This window comes from Plectropomus leopardus, chromosome 11, assembly GCF_008729295.1.
Source record: "Plectropomus leopardus isolate mb chromosome 11, YSFRI_Pleo_2.0, whole genome shotgun sequence".
NCBI lineage: Eukaryota > Metazoa > Chordata > Actinopteri > Perciformes > Serranidae > Plectropomus > Plectropomus leopardus.
The window spans coordinates 3,752,588-3,768,912 of record NC_056473.1 but is presented as its reverse complement, the minus strand read 5'-3'; the positions used below and the strand labels follow the sequence as shown (position 1 = coordinate 3,768,912).

General features: G+C 40.7%; 1 protein-coding gene across 3 annotated transcripts in view; it reads right to left on the bottom strand.

Annotated features, from left to right (window-relative positions):
* Positions 1–16,325, bottom strand: part of scaper (S-phase cyclin A-associated protein in the ER) — a 90,181-nt gene that overhangs the window by 63,139 nt on the left and 10,717 nt on the right. For all 3 annotated transcript variants that reach the window (XM_042495952.1, XM_042495954.1, XM_042495953.1), the window contains exons 5-18: positions 13,125–13,225; positions 12,563–12,679; positions 11,829–11,956; positions 10,362–10,648; positions 9,506–9,856; positions 8,259–8,426; positions 8,083–8,149; positions 7,863–7,980; positions 5,939–6,050; positions 5,370–5,510; positions 4,430–4,585; positions 4,189–4,331; positions 3,985–4,066; positions 3,736–3,888 (exon numbers count right to left, since the gene is read on the bottom strand). In XM_042495952.1, the coding sequence (XP_042351886.1) occupies positions 3,736–3,888; positions 3,985–4,066; positions 4,189–4,331; positions 4,430–4,585; positions 5,370–5,510; positions 5,939–6,050; positions 7,863–7,980; positions 8,083–8,149; positions 8,259–8,426; positions 9,506–9,856; positions 10,362–10,648; positions 11,829–11,956; positions 12,563–12,679; positions 13,125–13,225 (2,124 nt within the window). The remainder of the gene's footprint in view (positions 1–3,735; positions 3,889–3,984; positions 4,067–4,188; positions 4,332–4,429; positions 4,586–5,369; positions 5,511–5,938; positions 6,051–7,862; positions 7,981–8,082; positions 8,150–8,258; positions 8,427–9,505; positions 9,857–10,361; positions 10,649–11,828; positions 11,957–12,562; positions 12,680–13,124; positions 13,226–16,325) is intronic.

Here is a 16,325-nt window from a genome sequence, read left to right as displayed (position 1 = left end):
TAATCATTGGCATATTCAAGGCCGTTAAAATAAATAATTAAAAAAAGAAAACAACACTTAGCATGTAGTATATTAAACTTTTTCATCTAAAAACATAGTGGCATCATGACAAAAACCTGGCATTTCTGGTTTAAAATTCTGAAAGAAAATTACTGAAGATTTGATATTTATGATTAGGACTGATGTTGGTGAAAAATATATTTAATATATAATATTTTATAGCCTGATTTTGAAAAGTTTATTTTGTATGCAGAGTGGTATGAGTGTGAGCATTTGACACGGCAAAAAAATAAGAATGGACAAAAATCGATGTTGCTGCTAATAACTGACATTAACCTAGACTGTGATAATACAATACCTAAAAACAGTCGCATCATGACAACAACCCTGCATTTAAAAGGTTAAAATTCTGAAAATTAATCAATATTTGGTATTTAAGTTTGGGACTGATGTTGGTTAAAAAACTGCATCAATGAAAGTAGAAAATAATATTAATGTATAATGTTTTTTAAGCTTAATTTTGTAAAGCACATTTTATGCAAAGGGCGATAATAGTGTGCGTAATATTAAAGTGGGCCCTAAGAAATGTAATGTGATGTGTATGGCTTAATTAATCAATTATGATAAAATAATAATGATAATTATGATTGTGGCTTCCCACAACTAAATGAACACAATCAACTACAATATTGATGCTTAATATGTGTGCTTCGCTAAAAAAACCTGCAAATAAGCCCTTTCTTACAGACAGCCTCATTTGACAGCCTCGGCATGACAGCAAAGAGAGAAAATCGATTGTAACTCGCACAACTCTGAACCGATTTTCATGAAATTTGTTTTATTATAAACACTGGAAAGTGAACATGACAGTGGTTACTTGTTTTAATTAATTCCAGTTACTGGAGGCAATCAAATCAGCAAAACAAACTTCATGAAAATCGGTTCAGAGTTGAGCTTTTTTAGTGAAATCTGCATCTCTCAATAGTCAACGAAGAATAACATCTGTGAATACTGTAAAAAACATACAACAGTGGATACATATTCATCCAGCTCTCAAAGATACACTGAAATAACCAAAGCAATCACATTTCATTTGGACAAAGGTATGTGTCCAATAAACTGTGTTTTCATTTAGTTGCATTCTTAGATGGTGTATTTGAGTTTAGTTTGGTTATATTTTGGGTACAGTTTTATTTTCATTTTGGTTCTCGGAGAAGTGTATTCAGGTGGAGAAGAACCTTATTTCAAGTCTTATTTTGACGCAAAGATTTGTATTAGAAAGAATGCAGCACAACTTAGAAGTGAAAGCAGCTCTCCGTTTATGAAAATGTTAAAGAGCAATAAATACATTTTGTCTCTAAAATAAATGAATCATTTTGTAAATAATCGTGACCTCCATGTTCATAAAAAAAAACAAACAAACATGATTATCATTTTGGCCACAATCATGCAGCTCTACAAGGATACCTTTATGTTGCATTTTATTGTATGTTCTTGTTTTTATGTGACTACTGGCACCTACAGCAACAAGGCCTAGTAGGGACCTCCAATTTTAGTTTGGCTTTTAATTGAACTTTATCAATTTCTCTATTAAAATTTTATTTATACGTTTAAGTCTGTTTCACAGTTTTACTTCTTCCCATAATATTTTTTAAAAATGTATTTATTAATTTACTTTGTGCTTTTATCCTTACATGTTATTTACAGTTTGAGTACTTTACTAATTTATTTTATTACTATTAACATTTTATTTATTTGTTTATCTATTTATTTTTATCTTTCTAGTTACAAAAGGGTATTTTGGTTTTACTGTATTAAGCACTTTGTGTCAAAGTTTGTTAGTATGAAAAGTGCTACACAAATAAAGTCTGATTGACTGAAGAAACCGCTCAGCACAATAGCCCTCTTCTGGGATCTTTAGACTAAACAAAGAAAAGTTCAATATATAAAAACATAGACCTCAATATGCTTCCAAAATTTTCAATATAGTTAATTTGTTTGCCCCACAATGCAACAGTCATATTATCAAAGAAAAGTTTTGGACTAGATGTCTAAATAAAACATCTGAGAAATGGCCACAACAAGAGGCAGGTGTGCAGCGAGCAGTGTTGTTCTCTCTGGAAACAAGCCCATTTCAAATGGTTTGTGTTTAATGTCATTAAATTAAGTGCTTGCTGCTGACCCATCCATGATCTCTGGTGTCAGATGCTGGCCAAGGTCATCTAACATTTTAACAAGATTCCCTCTCTCACCCCCCAGCCCTCCTCTTTATCTGATGCTGCTTTGAAGACTCAAGGTGTCCCACCCCTTGTTGCCGTGGTAGCCAGGCGTCTATCAAAGATAAATGTGTCTGCTTGTGGATTTGTTGCCTGACACTTGAGAAAGCATAATCATGCCCAGTTATAAATCTCTGCTAATTAATGCAGTTAAATTCTAATTTAAATGTGCCCTCTTCCAAAAAAATCCTCTGAATCACCTTCCTCAGCATTTTTATGTATAAACAGTCTGCCAAATAACACAGGAGTTTGCCCGGAGCTATTCTGCTGCAGCATGGGTGTGTTTTTCTTTTCTCACAGCCATGTGTACCAAACTCACACACATTTTAGTTAACAAGAGTAACAACATGAAATAATGTTAAATGAATGCTTGAGGCACAATTAAATTACTTCACCCACAAAATGACCATTTAAATATCAATTGCTCATCCTGTGCAAAAAAAAGGCAAAAATTCTCCATGCATTAAGTCATGGGGGCCGTGTTTAACAGCAGCAGAACATCCGTTTACAAACTCTCACACAACTCCTGCAGTATAATCTCATTTATCCAGTTGTATGCTCAGTACTTCCCAAACACATGCTTTTTGGTAAAAACCTTCCTTTTGGGAACACTTCCACTGAGACAGTCTCATGCACTGAAAAGTAGTAAGGTTTTAGTGAAAAAGGCCAGTGTTTGTGAAGTACTTAGCATACGACTGGATAAATGAGACTTGGATTTTACTGCAAGAGTCGTGTGGGAGTATGTAAACAAATGTTTTGATATAGTTTTTCTATAGTTTAAAGCAGCCCCCTTTTACTTCAGTTTATTGAAGTACTTCTTTCATCATTTAAGCATGCAAGAAAAACAAGGTTTTCTTTAGAAATTCAGCCTAACAGGGAGTGAGTAACTGATATACAGTCATTCTGTTAGTGACGTATTCCTTTAAAGCCCATTTGAAAGTAATCAGGACTTAATCACACCCCATCTCTCTATAATAAATTAAGGCCATGGAGGTTGTACTCTTAGGCCCTACTAAAAACAGAGAAGTCTTTCCTTTGCATTTTAAAAAAAAAATCTGCATTTACATGGTAACATTGTGAGAACGATCACATGAACACGGATCCGCAAAAACAACTGAAAGTGCTGTAGTGTGCATGCCAGGCCAGTAGTTGTCAGTGTAATGACACACCATAGAACAACACGCGCATGCGCAAAGTGCGGCCGTGACTACACCGTTCGTATGCTCAGTTTACATGCCACAGAATGGGTTGAGTTTTAGAGCGATTACGCTCTGGAACCCGGTTTCAAAAGTTTGAGTTTTCAGGCCCCCAAAATGTGTCAGTTGTCAAATGAACGAAAGGCCAAACCGCAACAAAAGTTGCAAGAACGGTTGCCATGTAAACGGCCCCTTAGATGCAACACAGTGTACAGAGGTTACGGACACCAACTTTAAGCCTGATAGGATGAAAGTGTACATACCACAACGCAGCAAAGGGAGCACTGTTTCTTGCGCTCATACGGTGTCAGTTTCGGCGCGTAGTCTGTGTTAGCATGTCGACCACTGCTGAGCTCAGCAGCCTTTTCCTTCCTCTGCTCGATTTGCTCCATATGCCTACGGCTGCTCTCGTCATGCTGTGGAAGAAACAGGAAACCAGGGGTTGTATGGGAAACTGTTTGAAACCCGTTTGGTGTTCACTGGGGATGCAAGGCAGCACAGTATAAACTTACCTTCATCTGTATTTTCTTCTGCAGCTCCTCCATGGCCTCTTGTTGAGCAGCACTGAGAGCAGCCAGACGCTCTTCTCGATCTCTTCAGATGGCACAGAGAGAAGCTGTGTCAAACAACTGTACACACAAATCTCGCATGCATCAAAGTCACTCAGCCACCTGTGTGTATATACTTTAATACTAAAGGGATTTGGATCCGTGTACCTGGCCCTTTCCCGTGCTGCATCTTCTCTAGCTTTCTCTTTTTCCTGTCGCTGCTGTTCAATACGGGCCTCCTGCTCCTTCCTCCGCATCAGCAGCTCTTCCACCCGTGCCTGCCGCTCTGCTTCCAGGACCCGCTTACGCTCCTACAGAGGGAGTAAAAGATTGTTGAAGTTGCACTTAAATATGAAAATTACAAGTGGAAGAATTAAAAAGTGAACTGAGCATTTGGTTTTTGGAGCACCTGCACAGCCTCGTCTCTGGCCTGCTTCTCCTCCTGTCTCCTCTGTCTGTCCTCCTGCAGCTCGTTGAGGCGTTGCTCATATTCATTTAGCTTGGCCAGAGCGTCATGCCTCTTGTTTTGGGCTTCCAGAGTGTTGATGAATGCGATTTCGTTCACCTGCACAGACATATATACTTATGGACAATGATATAAACATACACGAGGTACAGCTGTGGCTACGCTCTCCGTTCACAGAACTTATGTTCTTATTGTCTTTAGCTAGGGTTCGACCTGAGTTTGGCAAAAGCGCCTTTATGTATGCAGCTCCGTAAGTGTGGAATCTTCTGTAGAAAGACTTGAAGTTGCACTTATTGGTCGCTGGAGGCCCTTTCAAAGCACAGTTGCAGGACTTTTGCATGTCATCTTCTACATGCCAATGTCAGGCTGTATCCTAGCTGGTCTTTTAATTGTCTTGTTTTTATGGTTCATCCATAGTGCATATTAACAAACTTTTTATTCCATATTTGTGGTAACTTTATTTTGTGTTCCTTTTGTTGTTGTGGAGGTGTATATTTTGATTTTGTATTTCTGTTCCATGTTGTTCGTCTGTAACTTTTGTTGCTGCCTGTCTTGGCCAGGGCATTGTTGAAAAAGAGATTTTTAATCTCAAGTGGTTTTTCTGGTTAAGTAAAGGTTTAAGAATTACATTTACAAAAATAAATAAATAATATATTTTGAAAAATACATATACAAAGAGAGGTTTGGAGGTTGTCTCTAGTGTAAATATCGTAGCCTAAAACAGGAATGATATTTTGGCTAGAATCAACCAAACTGACACACTGCTATTGTGTATGTATGAATGTAGAATGAATGTAGTAAAGAACGACTCTAAATGTCACACATAATTCCGAAAATCCCTCAGCAGTCACGTGCATACGTTTACTGGATTTCCCTTCTCTACCTTAGCCTCTTCTTCTTGGGCCTTCTTCACGATCGCCTGCAGCTGCAGCTCTCGCTTCAGCTCTGCATGTAACAGCTTTTCCTCCATCATCCTCCGCCGCTGCTCCAACAACTCCTCCTTCCATTTCCTCACCTCCTTCTCCTGCAGAGAGTGAAGAGTGAGAAGCAGGAGCGAGTGAAATAATTATAATAATAATGTACATTCTCCAGGACAACACAGACAGTGGATTCTTAATCTGTCAGTCGCTACCCACTCACATGGGGATTAATGCGAATATACACCACTTTGTGTTTTTATGTGGTTAATCCTGATTTATTCTGGGACTCACTCGTCTTGCCATAGCCTGCAGAACAAAAACAAACTTCATGAAAGGCTGTTGATTTTGGCCAGGGGTCTCTCTCATGACTGTCTGCGGCCAGCTGGCCTGGATGCGACTGGAGGGGGTTAGAATATTTAGTGATTCTATCAGGCGGTGTGCTGACAAAACCTCTCGTTATGAGCCAGGCTGGGCTCAGCTCGCATGGAGTTTCTTCAGGGTGCTTTCCGTCAACTCTGCGCTGCTTACTCACCCTCTCCAAGAGCTTCTGCAGCTTGAGCGTCTTTTCCTCCCGCAGTTTGTCCCTCAGCTGCTGCGCCTTCAGCTGTTTCTCCTCATGTTTCTTCTTTGACTCTGCAATGGTTCTGTCAAAAACACGGAAACAAATCATTCATCTCTTTCTGTTTCCTCCTTATCAACAAAAGGCACACACAGACTCTGATAGGCACTAGGGCCTGTTTAGACATTCTGGGTGGTAACCTAAAAAGAAAGGAGAGGTCATATTCAGTAAGTGGGCCTTTCATTTTCAGGCTGCTGAGCTAAAAATCCTTGTCAAAATAACGCGAGGGGATTGAAAATGAGTAGACGGAGGTGCTGTTCAGGAAAGCAATAAACAAGTAGAGTAGATAACATTGGAAGGAGAATGTGTTTGTGAGGGGAATGTGTGTGGTGTGTTATGTGGGGAAAATGGGTTACTGTGTGAGTGATATGTGTGTTGACTGTGCATGGCAGATGTCTTGTTTATTAATTTTAACCGCATTGATCAGGAGTAGCACTCCACATTTCATTGTATCATGAACAATGACAATAAAGCTTTTTATTCTATTCTGTTGCTCTCGCATGGTTAGGTATGTGTCCCCTTTCACCCTTCTGGGGATCAGTCAATTACTGAATGTATTTATTACTGAATGCAGACTATGTTGCTGACCTCGTCTCTTTACAGTACAGACATAATATTAATAAAGGGGCAACAATTCATGTCATCTTAAAAATATGTCAGCAACACACCTAACAGTGCTTTTCCAAATTTCTTTAATGTTATCACAGAAATCAGCAGGACACAAAAACCTGGCTGACGTTGGTGATCTAACCTTAGGCTAACTCCTCTTAATGTAGCTTTACGTAATAGGCTAGTTAGCAAGCATTTTGCTAAAGACCCAGGCACACCAAACCAACATCAAAGACCCAGTGACAGTGAAGGCAGACTGTTGCATCACCTCAAGTCGCCTGTATCAAAAAGTTGCACATGAACACACTGCAAAGCCTACAACAAAAAGCCAACTAGCATGTACGTTCTGTACCAAGTAAAAAGGAAATTACTCTCCATACCAGCAGGCAACATAAGTCTGTATTCATCATTAAAAAGGGAAACCTGGAGACCTGTATGATGGATTCAAGGCGCTAGTTCGCCAGTTACCACATTAAAAACACAACCTGATTGATGAAGAAAGAAGGAGGGATATTGGAGAGTATATTGGATATTGGGTGTGCGCTGCTGGACAATAGCACAAACCATTTCGGCCGCAGAGCTCACTGGCTAAAAATATAATAAAAATATAATAAATATAATACCTAATATATCACATCTGTTTCAATCTCATGCCCTGTTGACTTCAGTCACTTGTTTCTTTTCTTCACTTAAGTCTTTCATCTTGCGCACTGAGTCAAACTGCCAATCAAAATGGTTTCACTAACCAATGATAATGCATGCTGAATCGCTGAAAAAAATACCCACACAGGCTGTCAAGTACCAACAACACGGAACACAACACAAGAACTACAGTGCCAGATGATCACCAACAGCCTGACATTTACCCACAGCCGACCATTGGCTTGGTGTGTCAGGGCTCTAAAATTTAGATGTGACTATAAACAATGCAATGTGTCATTAGGACTGTTACAGTCTCCAGCCACATCTTTTAACCATCTTCAAAATGTGTTTTTCTTTTCAACATAGATGAGCCGAACATAGCTAAGTATAAAAGGGCAGAAAAAGAGAAAGTTGACAAAGGTGCAACCGTGTTCAAAGCTTGCTCAACTTTTACTGGAGAACAGAACAGACTTAGGAAGGACCAATTGTACTGTGTGAACTCTGTCAGTGTGTCTTACTATAAATGAAGCAAGCAGTTGAAAAAGATTTGCTCAATCAATTATTGCAGAAAGAAAATGCTTTGCACCTTTTTCGTGACGGTGAGGACAATTTTTCGTGCATATGGATCCCATGTCCAGGAGGTCGAGCAGGTTCCTCTTCCACTATGTCCCCCCATGAGGTACTCTGACGCCACGGCTCACGAGCTACAGTAACAGATAAGCATGGAAAATAAACAGATTTCAGCGTAATGTCTGTCATTATGAAGATTGTGAGGTCAGTTTTGATTTCAATATTGACCTCCATACCATCATAATCTGCCAGCATGTCACTCCAATCCATATTGACTCCACAGCCTCCGTTGCCGATGCCAGCCTGTGGTGTTTTTATAAACATACAATAAAGTAAAAAGTCCAACTTTATCTTGTACTGAAAACAAGAGGTGCCTATTATCTACAGTTTAAATGAGCATGATTAATCTCACAGAGAAGTCGCTTTCATTGTCAGTCTCCAGGTCGATGTTCTCGGCCTGAATCTCTCTGGTTAGCTGCTCCTCCTCAGCAATGGCACTGGCAATCGCCTCCTCGTTGGCCTTCTCCAGTCGGTCGGCAAGCTCCTCCTTTTTGGCCAGGACCTCTGCCATGGACTGGGGCTGAACACATGGCACAGATAACCTCACACACTCAGCATTTCACACTTCATAAATGTTTGAGTTCATACAAACAACCACAGAAGAACCAGAAAAACAGAGCCCATGTAATCCCACATTTTAACTTGTGTGCAGTTGGTCTGATTTATACTTGGGGTGCATGATCCAAAGACTGAGAGGGAACACCATATTAACCCAACCACAATTTCTACATCACAATCATCACAAGAATCACAAGTGAGGAAGCATTCAAGAGTCATGCAGGGCACATTTACCGTGAGGATGAAGAGATGGTGGAAGGAGGCGATTGATGGTTCTGCCATAAGAAACTGTTTACTCCAACCTTTTAAGTATTTTTTAAATGACATGAATATTAAGGGGATGACTAACAGATTACTCCAGAGCAGCAGCTACACTGGCTCAATTATAAAGCCTTCTCAATATGTGCCTTTTACAAGTAGTATGCATGGAAAGTTAAAAAGTACTGGATCTAAATTTTAAGCACACAAGTATTGCCCAGACAAGGTCAAAGTCTAGACTGTTGTAAAAATTTAAGGCCAAAAAGCCTTCACTGCATATTTCAGTTGAAGTTTTTTCCATGTTTCATTCAACACCTGTCAGAATCCGTCCCACTTAAAGGTGTAGTCATCCTTCATCAAGTATACAGAGCTCTGTGTTTACTCACTCCATGATGCTTAATAATAGTACAACACCTGATGAAGGCGGACCATGTTGCCCGAGATCTGATGCTGGGTACAAAAGCAGAACAGGTTCTGCAGCATTTTGACATTTCTGCACATAATTTGGTGGCCAAAATAACTAAAGCAAGTTGATCAGTTTTGGGCAACACCCTGGGAGCACTTGCTCGAGTGCAAAAGTCATCTACTTGCAGCTATTCTTCACAGTGAACGCCGCTAGAACAACACTACACAGAGCTATGCAGTCTTGCCTGCACATTTGGTCTGGAGGTTTCTTAAGATTGACTTTGTTTAGGCGGTGAAGGACCCTTAGGGATCCCTGCCCTCCCCCTTCCCTCCCCCCTTCCCTCCCCTCCCTCTGCTCCTCCATCTCTCAGCACTCACAGTAGAAAGCTCTGTGGGGTCCAGCACACTCTCCAGTTTCACCGCTGCCATGGGAGTCTCAGTCTGTCCTGCGGCAGATGTGGCCATGCCCTGCGACGCGCCACCCTCAGCCCCACTGTCCCCCAAGGCCAACAGTGCACCGAGCCCATCCGTCTGGGGAAGGTCTGGGGGTGTGGAGAGGGCCAGAGCAGGGACTGGGACTGATAAGGTAATGTCTGTTGGTGGGAATGTGGCTGAGGATGAGGGGGGCTCTGGGGCTTGGGAAGGGGTAGGAGCTGGTATTGGGGGAGGCGCGTCTTCACAGGGTGCGTCGACACACTGCCCCGAGTCTTGTACACTCTCTGCTGGGGGCTGCACCGACAGTCACACACAAACACACGCAAACTCAATTAAAGACATGCATATTTCAAGCAATTCATGAGAGCAATAACAAAAATAAAAAAATCAAACCAGTCAATACTCAACAAAACACAAATCATGCAGGAAAGCTGGTACTGACATGCCCTAAACATCCAATTATAATCTAAATAAGCTGCCAGATTGAAAATACTGATCTGTATTTCAAAATCAACCGATGGTTGTAACACACACTTACCAAGTGTGTCTTGAGGCATCGACAGAGTATTTATTTCATGAGAGTGAAAATGGCTTTTCTGCCTCTGAAATGTCAGCGTACAATCAATCGCCTTAAAGTTGATATGCCTGTCTGGACAGTCTGTCTATGAATACCATGGAGCCCAAAACAAAAACAAATGTGGCTGATAAAACAGTCTAGTGTTACTCTACTTTTCCTGAATAATTGATATCCAGGGACTGCTCTGGGAGAAAGACGTCACAAGGTGCTGAGCCTCAGTACCTCCATCATGTTGCTATTCTCTGGACATCCGACCTCCTCCAGGGGATTGGGCTCTGCTGGGATTCGTTTCTCAGTGTCTTTCTCAGTCGTGTTCTTGTCGAGGGGACATTGAGGATGGAGCTGTTGCTCTTCTTTTGGCTGCAGATGTGACTGGTTACGCTTGGCGCTGTCCTGCTTCGGGGCGACATGAGCCACGACGGGACTGACCTTGGCAACTATGGTGGCAGAGCGAGGCTTGGCAGTGCGTCCTCTCTGGACCGTCTCCCAGCCCTCAGCATCCTTTTTACCTGGAAAACATGAGAGGTACCGTGATGTTGAAGGAGAAAAAGATGTGTTTCTGTGCTCTAAATGTTAAGACAGAACCGTGTTCACTCAAAGTACATATTGGGTCTGTGCAGGAGGAGAATTGTTGTTAAATTGGCAAACCTGCTGCTAATTTGCCTTATGTCTTCTGCCCGTTGCCAAGCAGCCAGCTATAGGTACATATGAAATATCTATTTTATTTATAAACTGCCTAACTTTGTGTTGCATGTTACATTGGAAAAGTCCCAATCCTCCTTCTACCGCATCCTAGTTATTGGATCTAAGGTCCTTTTTATCATTAGAAAAGGTGAAAATATTCTCATTGGCTCATCTGCCAGTTTCTACAAAAGAAGGCAGCCTGTAATTTCCTACGTAAATACTCTTACCTCTCTGGACCCCATCTGATCCTCATTGCATCAAATTTCTTGGGGTAAGCATCTTGACTATCTTCCTTATGGTGTTCTTCCCCCAGTATTTTTTTTAATCTTTATCTTTTTTTAAATTTTTTTTATTCTTTTAACTAATTTATTTTTAGCTATTTTTGCTTTAATTACTTGCTGAGGTGTGAGGTGTGTGGGTGGAGTGTTCATATAAGGTGGTGTTTTGTTTTGCTGTTCTACCACACCATAAAAAGGGGTGGGAGGGGAAAAAACCAACAAAAAACACTGGAACGTATTTGTACTTTGTATTTAAAATTTGTACACTACTGGTTCCTCATTAAATCTTTTAACATTTTATTAAGGTTATGGGTCTTGTATTTTATCTCTAATTCTGTATATTGCTGTTTTTTGTTACTCTTGCTGCTTTGCATGTCTGCATGTGATGTTTAGTTGTATGTTGTTGCTTCATGCTGCGTGCATGAATGTTTGTGCTAAAATGCTATATGTTGTTGCTGCGCTACTGTTTTTTTTCTGTTGTTCTGCTTTTTCTTGTTGCTTCACATGGCTTGTGTTCAGTCTTGGGAGTTGCTGTTTGTTGTAGCCGTCTTTATGGTGTCCTACTGCCATTGTCACGGGAATTTTTATCATTTTATAGGTTTCAAAACATCTTGTCAAAGGACTTCAGACTAGCCTCGTGGCTAACACTGGCACATTTACAGAAATGTTGATTAATGTGTGTTGTCCTTATAAATAAAATAAATGAATTGAAAATGAAAATTCTTACCCAGCTTCTCTACTGGGGCGCTCATCGGTTGACTGGCACTAGAGACGGACTGAGTGCACTTAACTCGGTCCGCCCAGCTGGGGCCTGTGTGGGAGAGCCGGGCTGCAGCCAGTGTAGATGGGGGACCACTGAATAAGAAACACACACATCGTGCATAAGAACAAACAAATGTGCACCTACATGATAAAGCCTTCACTATCAGAAAGTAGCATTTTTTAAATTTTATTACACCGTTACATCTAATCTCTGTGCAGCTCTGACTGTGCTGCCCGTCACTTCAGCAGTCTGAAGACAGTGCCTATCTAACACTCCAGCACTCTCCACTCTGAGATAGCATGGGACTGTATTGGACAACAGGCCTCTGTCATGATCAATATCCATTTCCTGCAGCATCCGATTACAGAGCAGAGCACATATTGAACCGTTGCAGTTTCAGCAGTCTTTAACTGACACATTCATCTACACCTTCCACTGATTCTGTGGCCATAGAGTGAGAGACTCAACAAATTGCATTAAACAAATGCTTTACCATCGGAGATCAATGGCTGTATTGTTAGATAACGCAGTCTGCATTTTCTGACCCCTTAAAAACAGTTATTATGCATCACTTAAAATATTGATTGGTTAATAAAAGGATGCCTTAGGATAAAATTTTTATTAAAAAAAGTGTAAAAATGGGGTTTGGTGCAGTACACAGGCCTGAAAGCACAACTTGGGATATTGCCAGAACTTACCCAAAGTTGAGGGCACGACGTGCACCTGGAGAAGGAACCATTCTGTCCGCAGAGGGGCTTGGCATCACATGACGTCCTGGAGACATTTTGCGTACCTCCCAGGCTAAAGATGTGGGCCTGAACAAAGTGAAAGTGGCAAACATTATTTAACTAACACTAATTACACTTCCTAGTTGCCAAACACGCACACACTTGGCTCACACTTTGGCAAATCAGTTAAATGGCCGATTCACTCGCAGCAATTTACGCTACAAATGGAGCGTGTAAAAGTTTCAGGTTGTCGTATTGATTAACAGTACGCTTTAAATGAACAAATTGTGAGGCAGCGCTGGGAATTTCATTTCTTAGTCAATTTACAGTGGCAGTGGTCACTGTGTTAAGGAGAAGCCAATAAACTCATGGATCTCTTTGAATTAAAGCCAAGGCTATTGATCTGTTCTGTTTGTGACTCAAAGCCAGGGACCAGACACCGGCACTTCCAGTTTCACCTCTGGGAGCAATTGAAAATGGGGAGTGAATGTGAGGGAGCGATAAAGTGTGAGAAAAAGAAACTGCCAGTCACCTGTTCTGGGCGTCTGTTTTCTCCAACTTCTCCTGAAGCTGGATCCAGTCTATGAGAGCTTTGAAATCCCGTACGTAGTTGTCCAACATCATCAACACCTCCTGAAGACAGCAGTTACAACAGGTTTGGGAATGATGACACAAAAGAAACACAAAAAATAAATAAGTATTTTTTTTATTCTCACCAAAGAATATTTGTTGGACAATATTAATGAAAAGAAGGGTTGCGTGATATGATGAAATCGTTTCACATATCGTTTATTTTGTTTATATCATCTGATAACGCTTTGCGTATGTCTACCAGGCTGAGGGGACGTCTACACAATGCGTGGCACCAAAACAAACAGATATGAAGGAGCTAGAAAGTGATACTAAACGTGGGGATTTTGCACAAGACACCAGGAGGAGCTCGTATCCAAAAGAGGGGCTCCTTCTATCATTTGGACATGGTTTGGGTATAAAAAGTCAAGACACAACAGAACTATATTTTGTTTCATAAACGTAAATAAGTACAAAGACAATTTCTAGTTTTTAACCCTTTGAAACCTCCATATCCCAAATATGGTAAAAATGATGTCATCTGGTCGAAAAAAAGTTAAAAATGACAAATTCCAAGGCAAAAGTCCAGAATGAAACCCAGAAATAATATAATGCATGTTTTTTATGCTTTGGTGGCTGTGGGATCAAAAACTGCAGTTTGAATGGGTTTCAATAGTGCATGTTTTGCACTTAACAGTATGTATATAACAATTTAGTTTACATGGTTTATTTTAGACTTATTGTGGGAGCTGACCTGGAAATTCCAAGATTAAACAAAAATACACAATCTTTCAAAAATGTATGCCATATGCATGAACACATCCAAAATGATCAAAAAACAAAGAATGAAAAGTGTGTAAAACGCGCAAAAACAGTTCCTAAGGGTTAATTATATCATATCAGAATGTAAGCATGCAATAAAGCATTACATTTTTCTGTTAGCAGTTTCCACTCTCCACTATTTCTGGGATCAGTTGCTTGTTGAGAGCCCAAATCTGCCATTCAAGTCAGTTTGAAAACTGATAGAAAGCTCATGTAGATCAAGAGTGTTGCTGGCAAACAACAGCTGGCCCACACATATTCAAAGCCAAAAGCTTGACTGAAAAGTCTGAGGAAATACAGAAAAGGCAAATTCCTCCCAGCAAATGACTATTATCTACACTTGGACTGACTCACAGTGTTGGTTATCCAGAGGTGGTGGGCCGTCTGTTTGGAGCTTTTTTTTCCCCAGAGCTCTAATGAAACGAACACAGCTGATTGATGGGGAGTGTGAAGGGAGTGGTAATTGAGAGTAAAGCTTCACAGTGCTTTTAGTTAATAGACAAGTCAGGCCAGTGAAAGATGTGTCCAGCAGCAGGTCTGCTGATTAGGGCTGGTTAACAGGCAAAGACCACCACGATGCTTGTGGTGTTCATTTGGTAATGAAGGCCGAGATGGAGAGAGGTTGGCTGCTCCTCTGACAGATAAACCAACAATGAGTGAAGGCACCATAAAGTGGCTTTCAACATGTTAACAGGCCTACTTACCTGAATACAACCCTCACATAACATTTCATGAGGAATGACAAAATGTTTAACCTTCCAGAGGCATTGCCATAAAGTAGGATGGGCAGTAAAAGCTTTTGGTGCATGCATGGAAACAAGAAGGAACAGGTATAGCATGGGTTGACTGACCGCAAGTAAATGATTCACAGTTTTGATTGTTTTGTTTTTCTAAAGTTAAATAATGTATAGCACGAAGGCCCATTTTGGTTCACTTTAAAATAGGGGTTGACAGATTATTTGCCTTACTGGGGCCGATATTTGATATTTTGCCAATTAGCTGTATTGTCATTTTATTTTAGTGATCGGCAATAAAATTAATTTATCAAAAAGTGCAAAGGAAGCGTCAGCATGGGAGAAGCTTTTACTTTGTAAAAACTAGGAAGCTATTTTTATCTATTAATTTTTATTCTAATTTGGCTTTATTTTATGAAAAAAAAAGTTGCTGGGAACTTGCTGTATATGATGCTGAAAGTTTAATTTTTGATTACACATTTGCTAAAGGCACTCAAACAAAGTTTTGTGTTGGAGTTTGTTATATTTGAAATACTGTCAGAAAGATTTTCATTTTTTTTGTAAATGCATATTGGTTCCAAATATCAGTTATCAGTCTCTATCTCTAACTCTATCTCATTAACCAGTAAAAGTCAGTATCGGTATCAGCCCTGAAAAATCACTATCGGTCGACCCCTACTTTAAAATAGATGAAAAAGAAAATAAATTCTGAATCTTAGCTGCCTCTGAGTAAAGAGGAACACCAAGTACCCCTCCTGCCTGCTCTGGGTGATATGTCTAATAAATCAGGGATGGAATAAAGGAACAGTTGATAGGAACTAATTAGGCCTGGGGCTGTGGGTTGAAGAGGCATTATGAATAAGCATATATGAATCATTCTGCTTGGCGAATAATTTCCATCCGAGTGGGAAAACACATCAGCACTAAGCTTCTCATTAAAAATTACGCAAAGCATTACAGTAATATCTGAGAATTAGGCATCACTTCCTGACGATGGTTATGTTTATGTCCATATGCTCCAGGGTGGAAAATTGTTAGCGATTTGTGTGAGAGTGCACAACGCAGATTGGCCACAGCTACACCGGGGGTTTGCGGCTGGGGGCTATCAGAGCACTCTGCTTCCCCTCCAGATGACTCCATCATCTATCAGTGTCCATTAAGCCCGAGCTGGGTGGGATGGGGGATTATGAGCAGCACCCAGCTCTACAGCCATTAGACAGCATTAGGGTGTAGAGCGATACAGTGGTATGAGAGGGGGGGAAAAAAACTACCTACCACCCAGATAGCTGACACAAACCAACAGACAACATGCTGATCACACCTCTGGGAGCTGCGCTGTGGCACTGACAGTAAGCCAACCACAGCACAGGGAAGTGGGCGACGGTACTGACCGCAGAACGTCACCAGAACCATGCTCAGCATAATGCAGCATGGCAGAAGAATCAATAAAACACAGGATCAGCAGTGTCATACCAATATGCCCTGGAGCAACATCAGAGTTGTGTCACAAATGCTGCACCAAAACAACACATCCACAAAAAAGATATCAAAAATGTTGTTCATTTTAGGTACAACATGTAGACCAAGAAAGGAGCCGAACTGGCCCA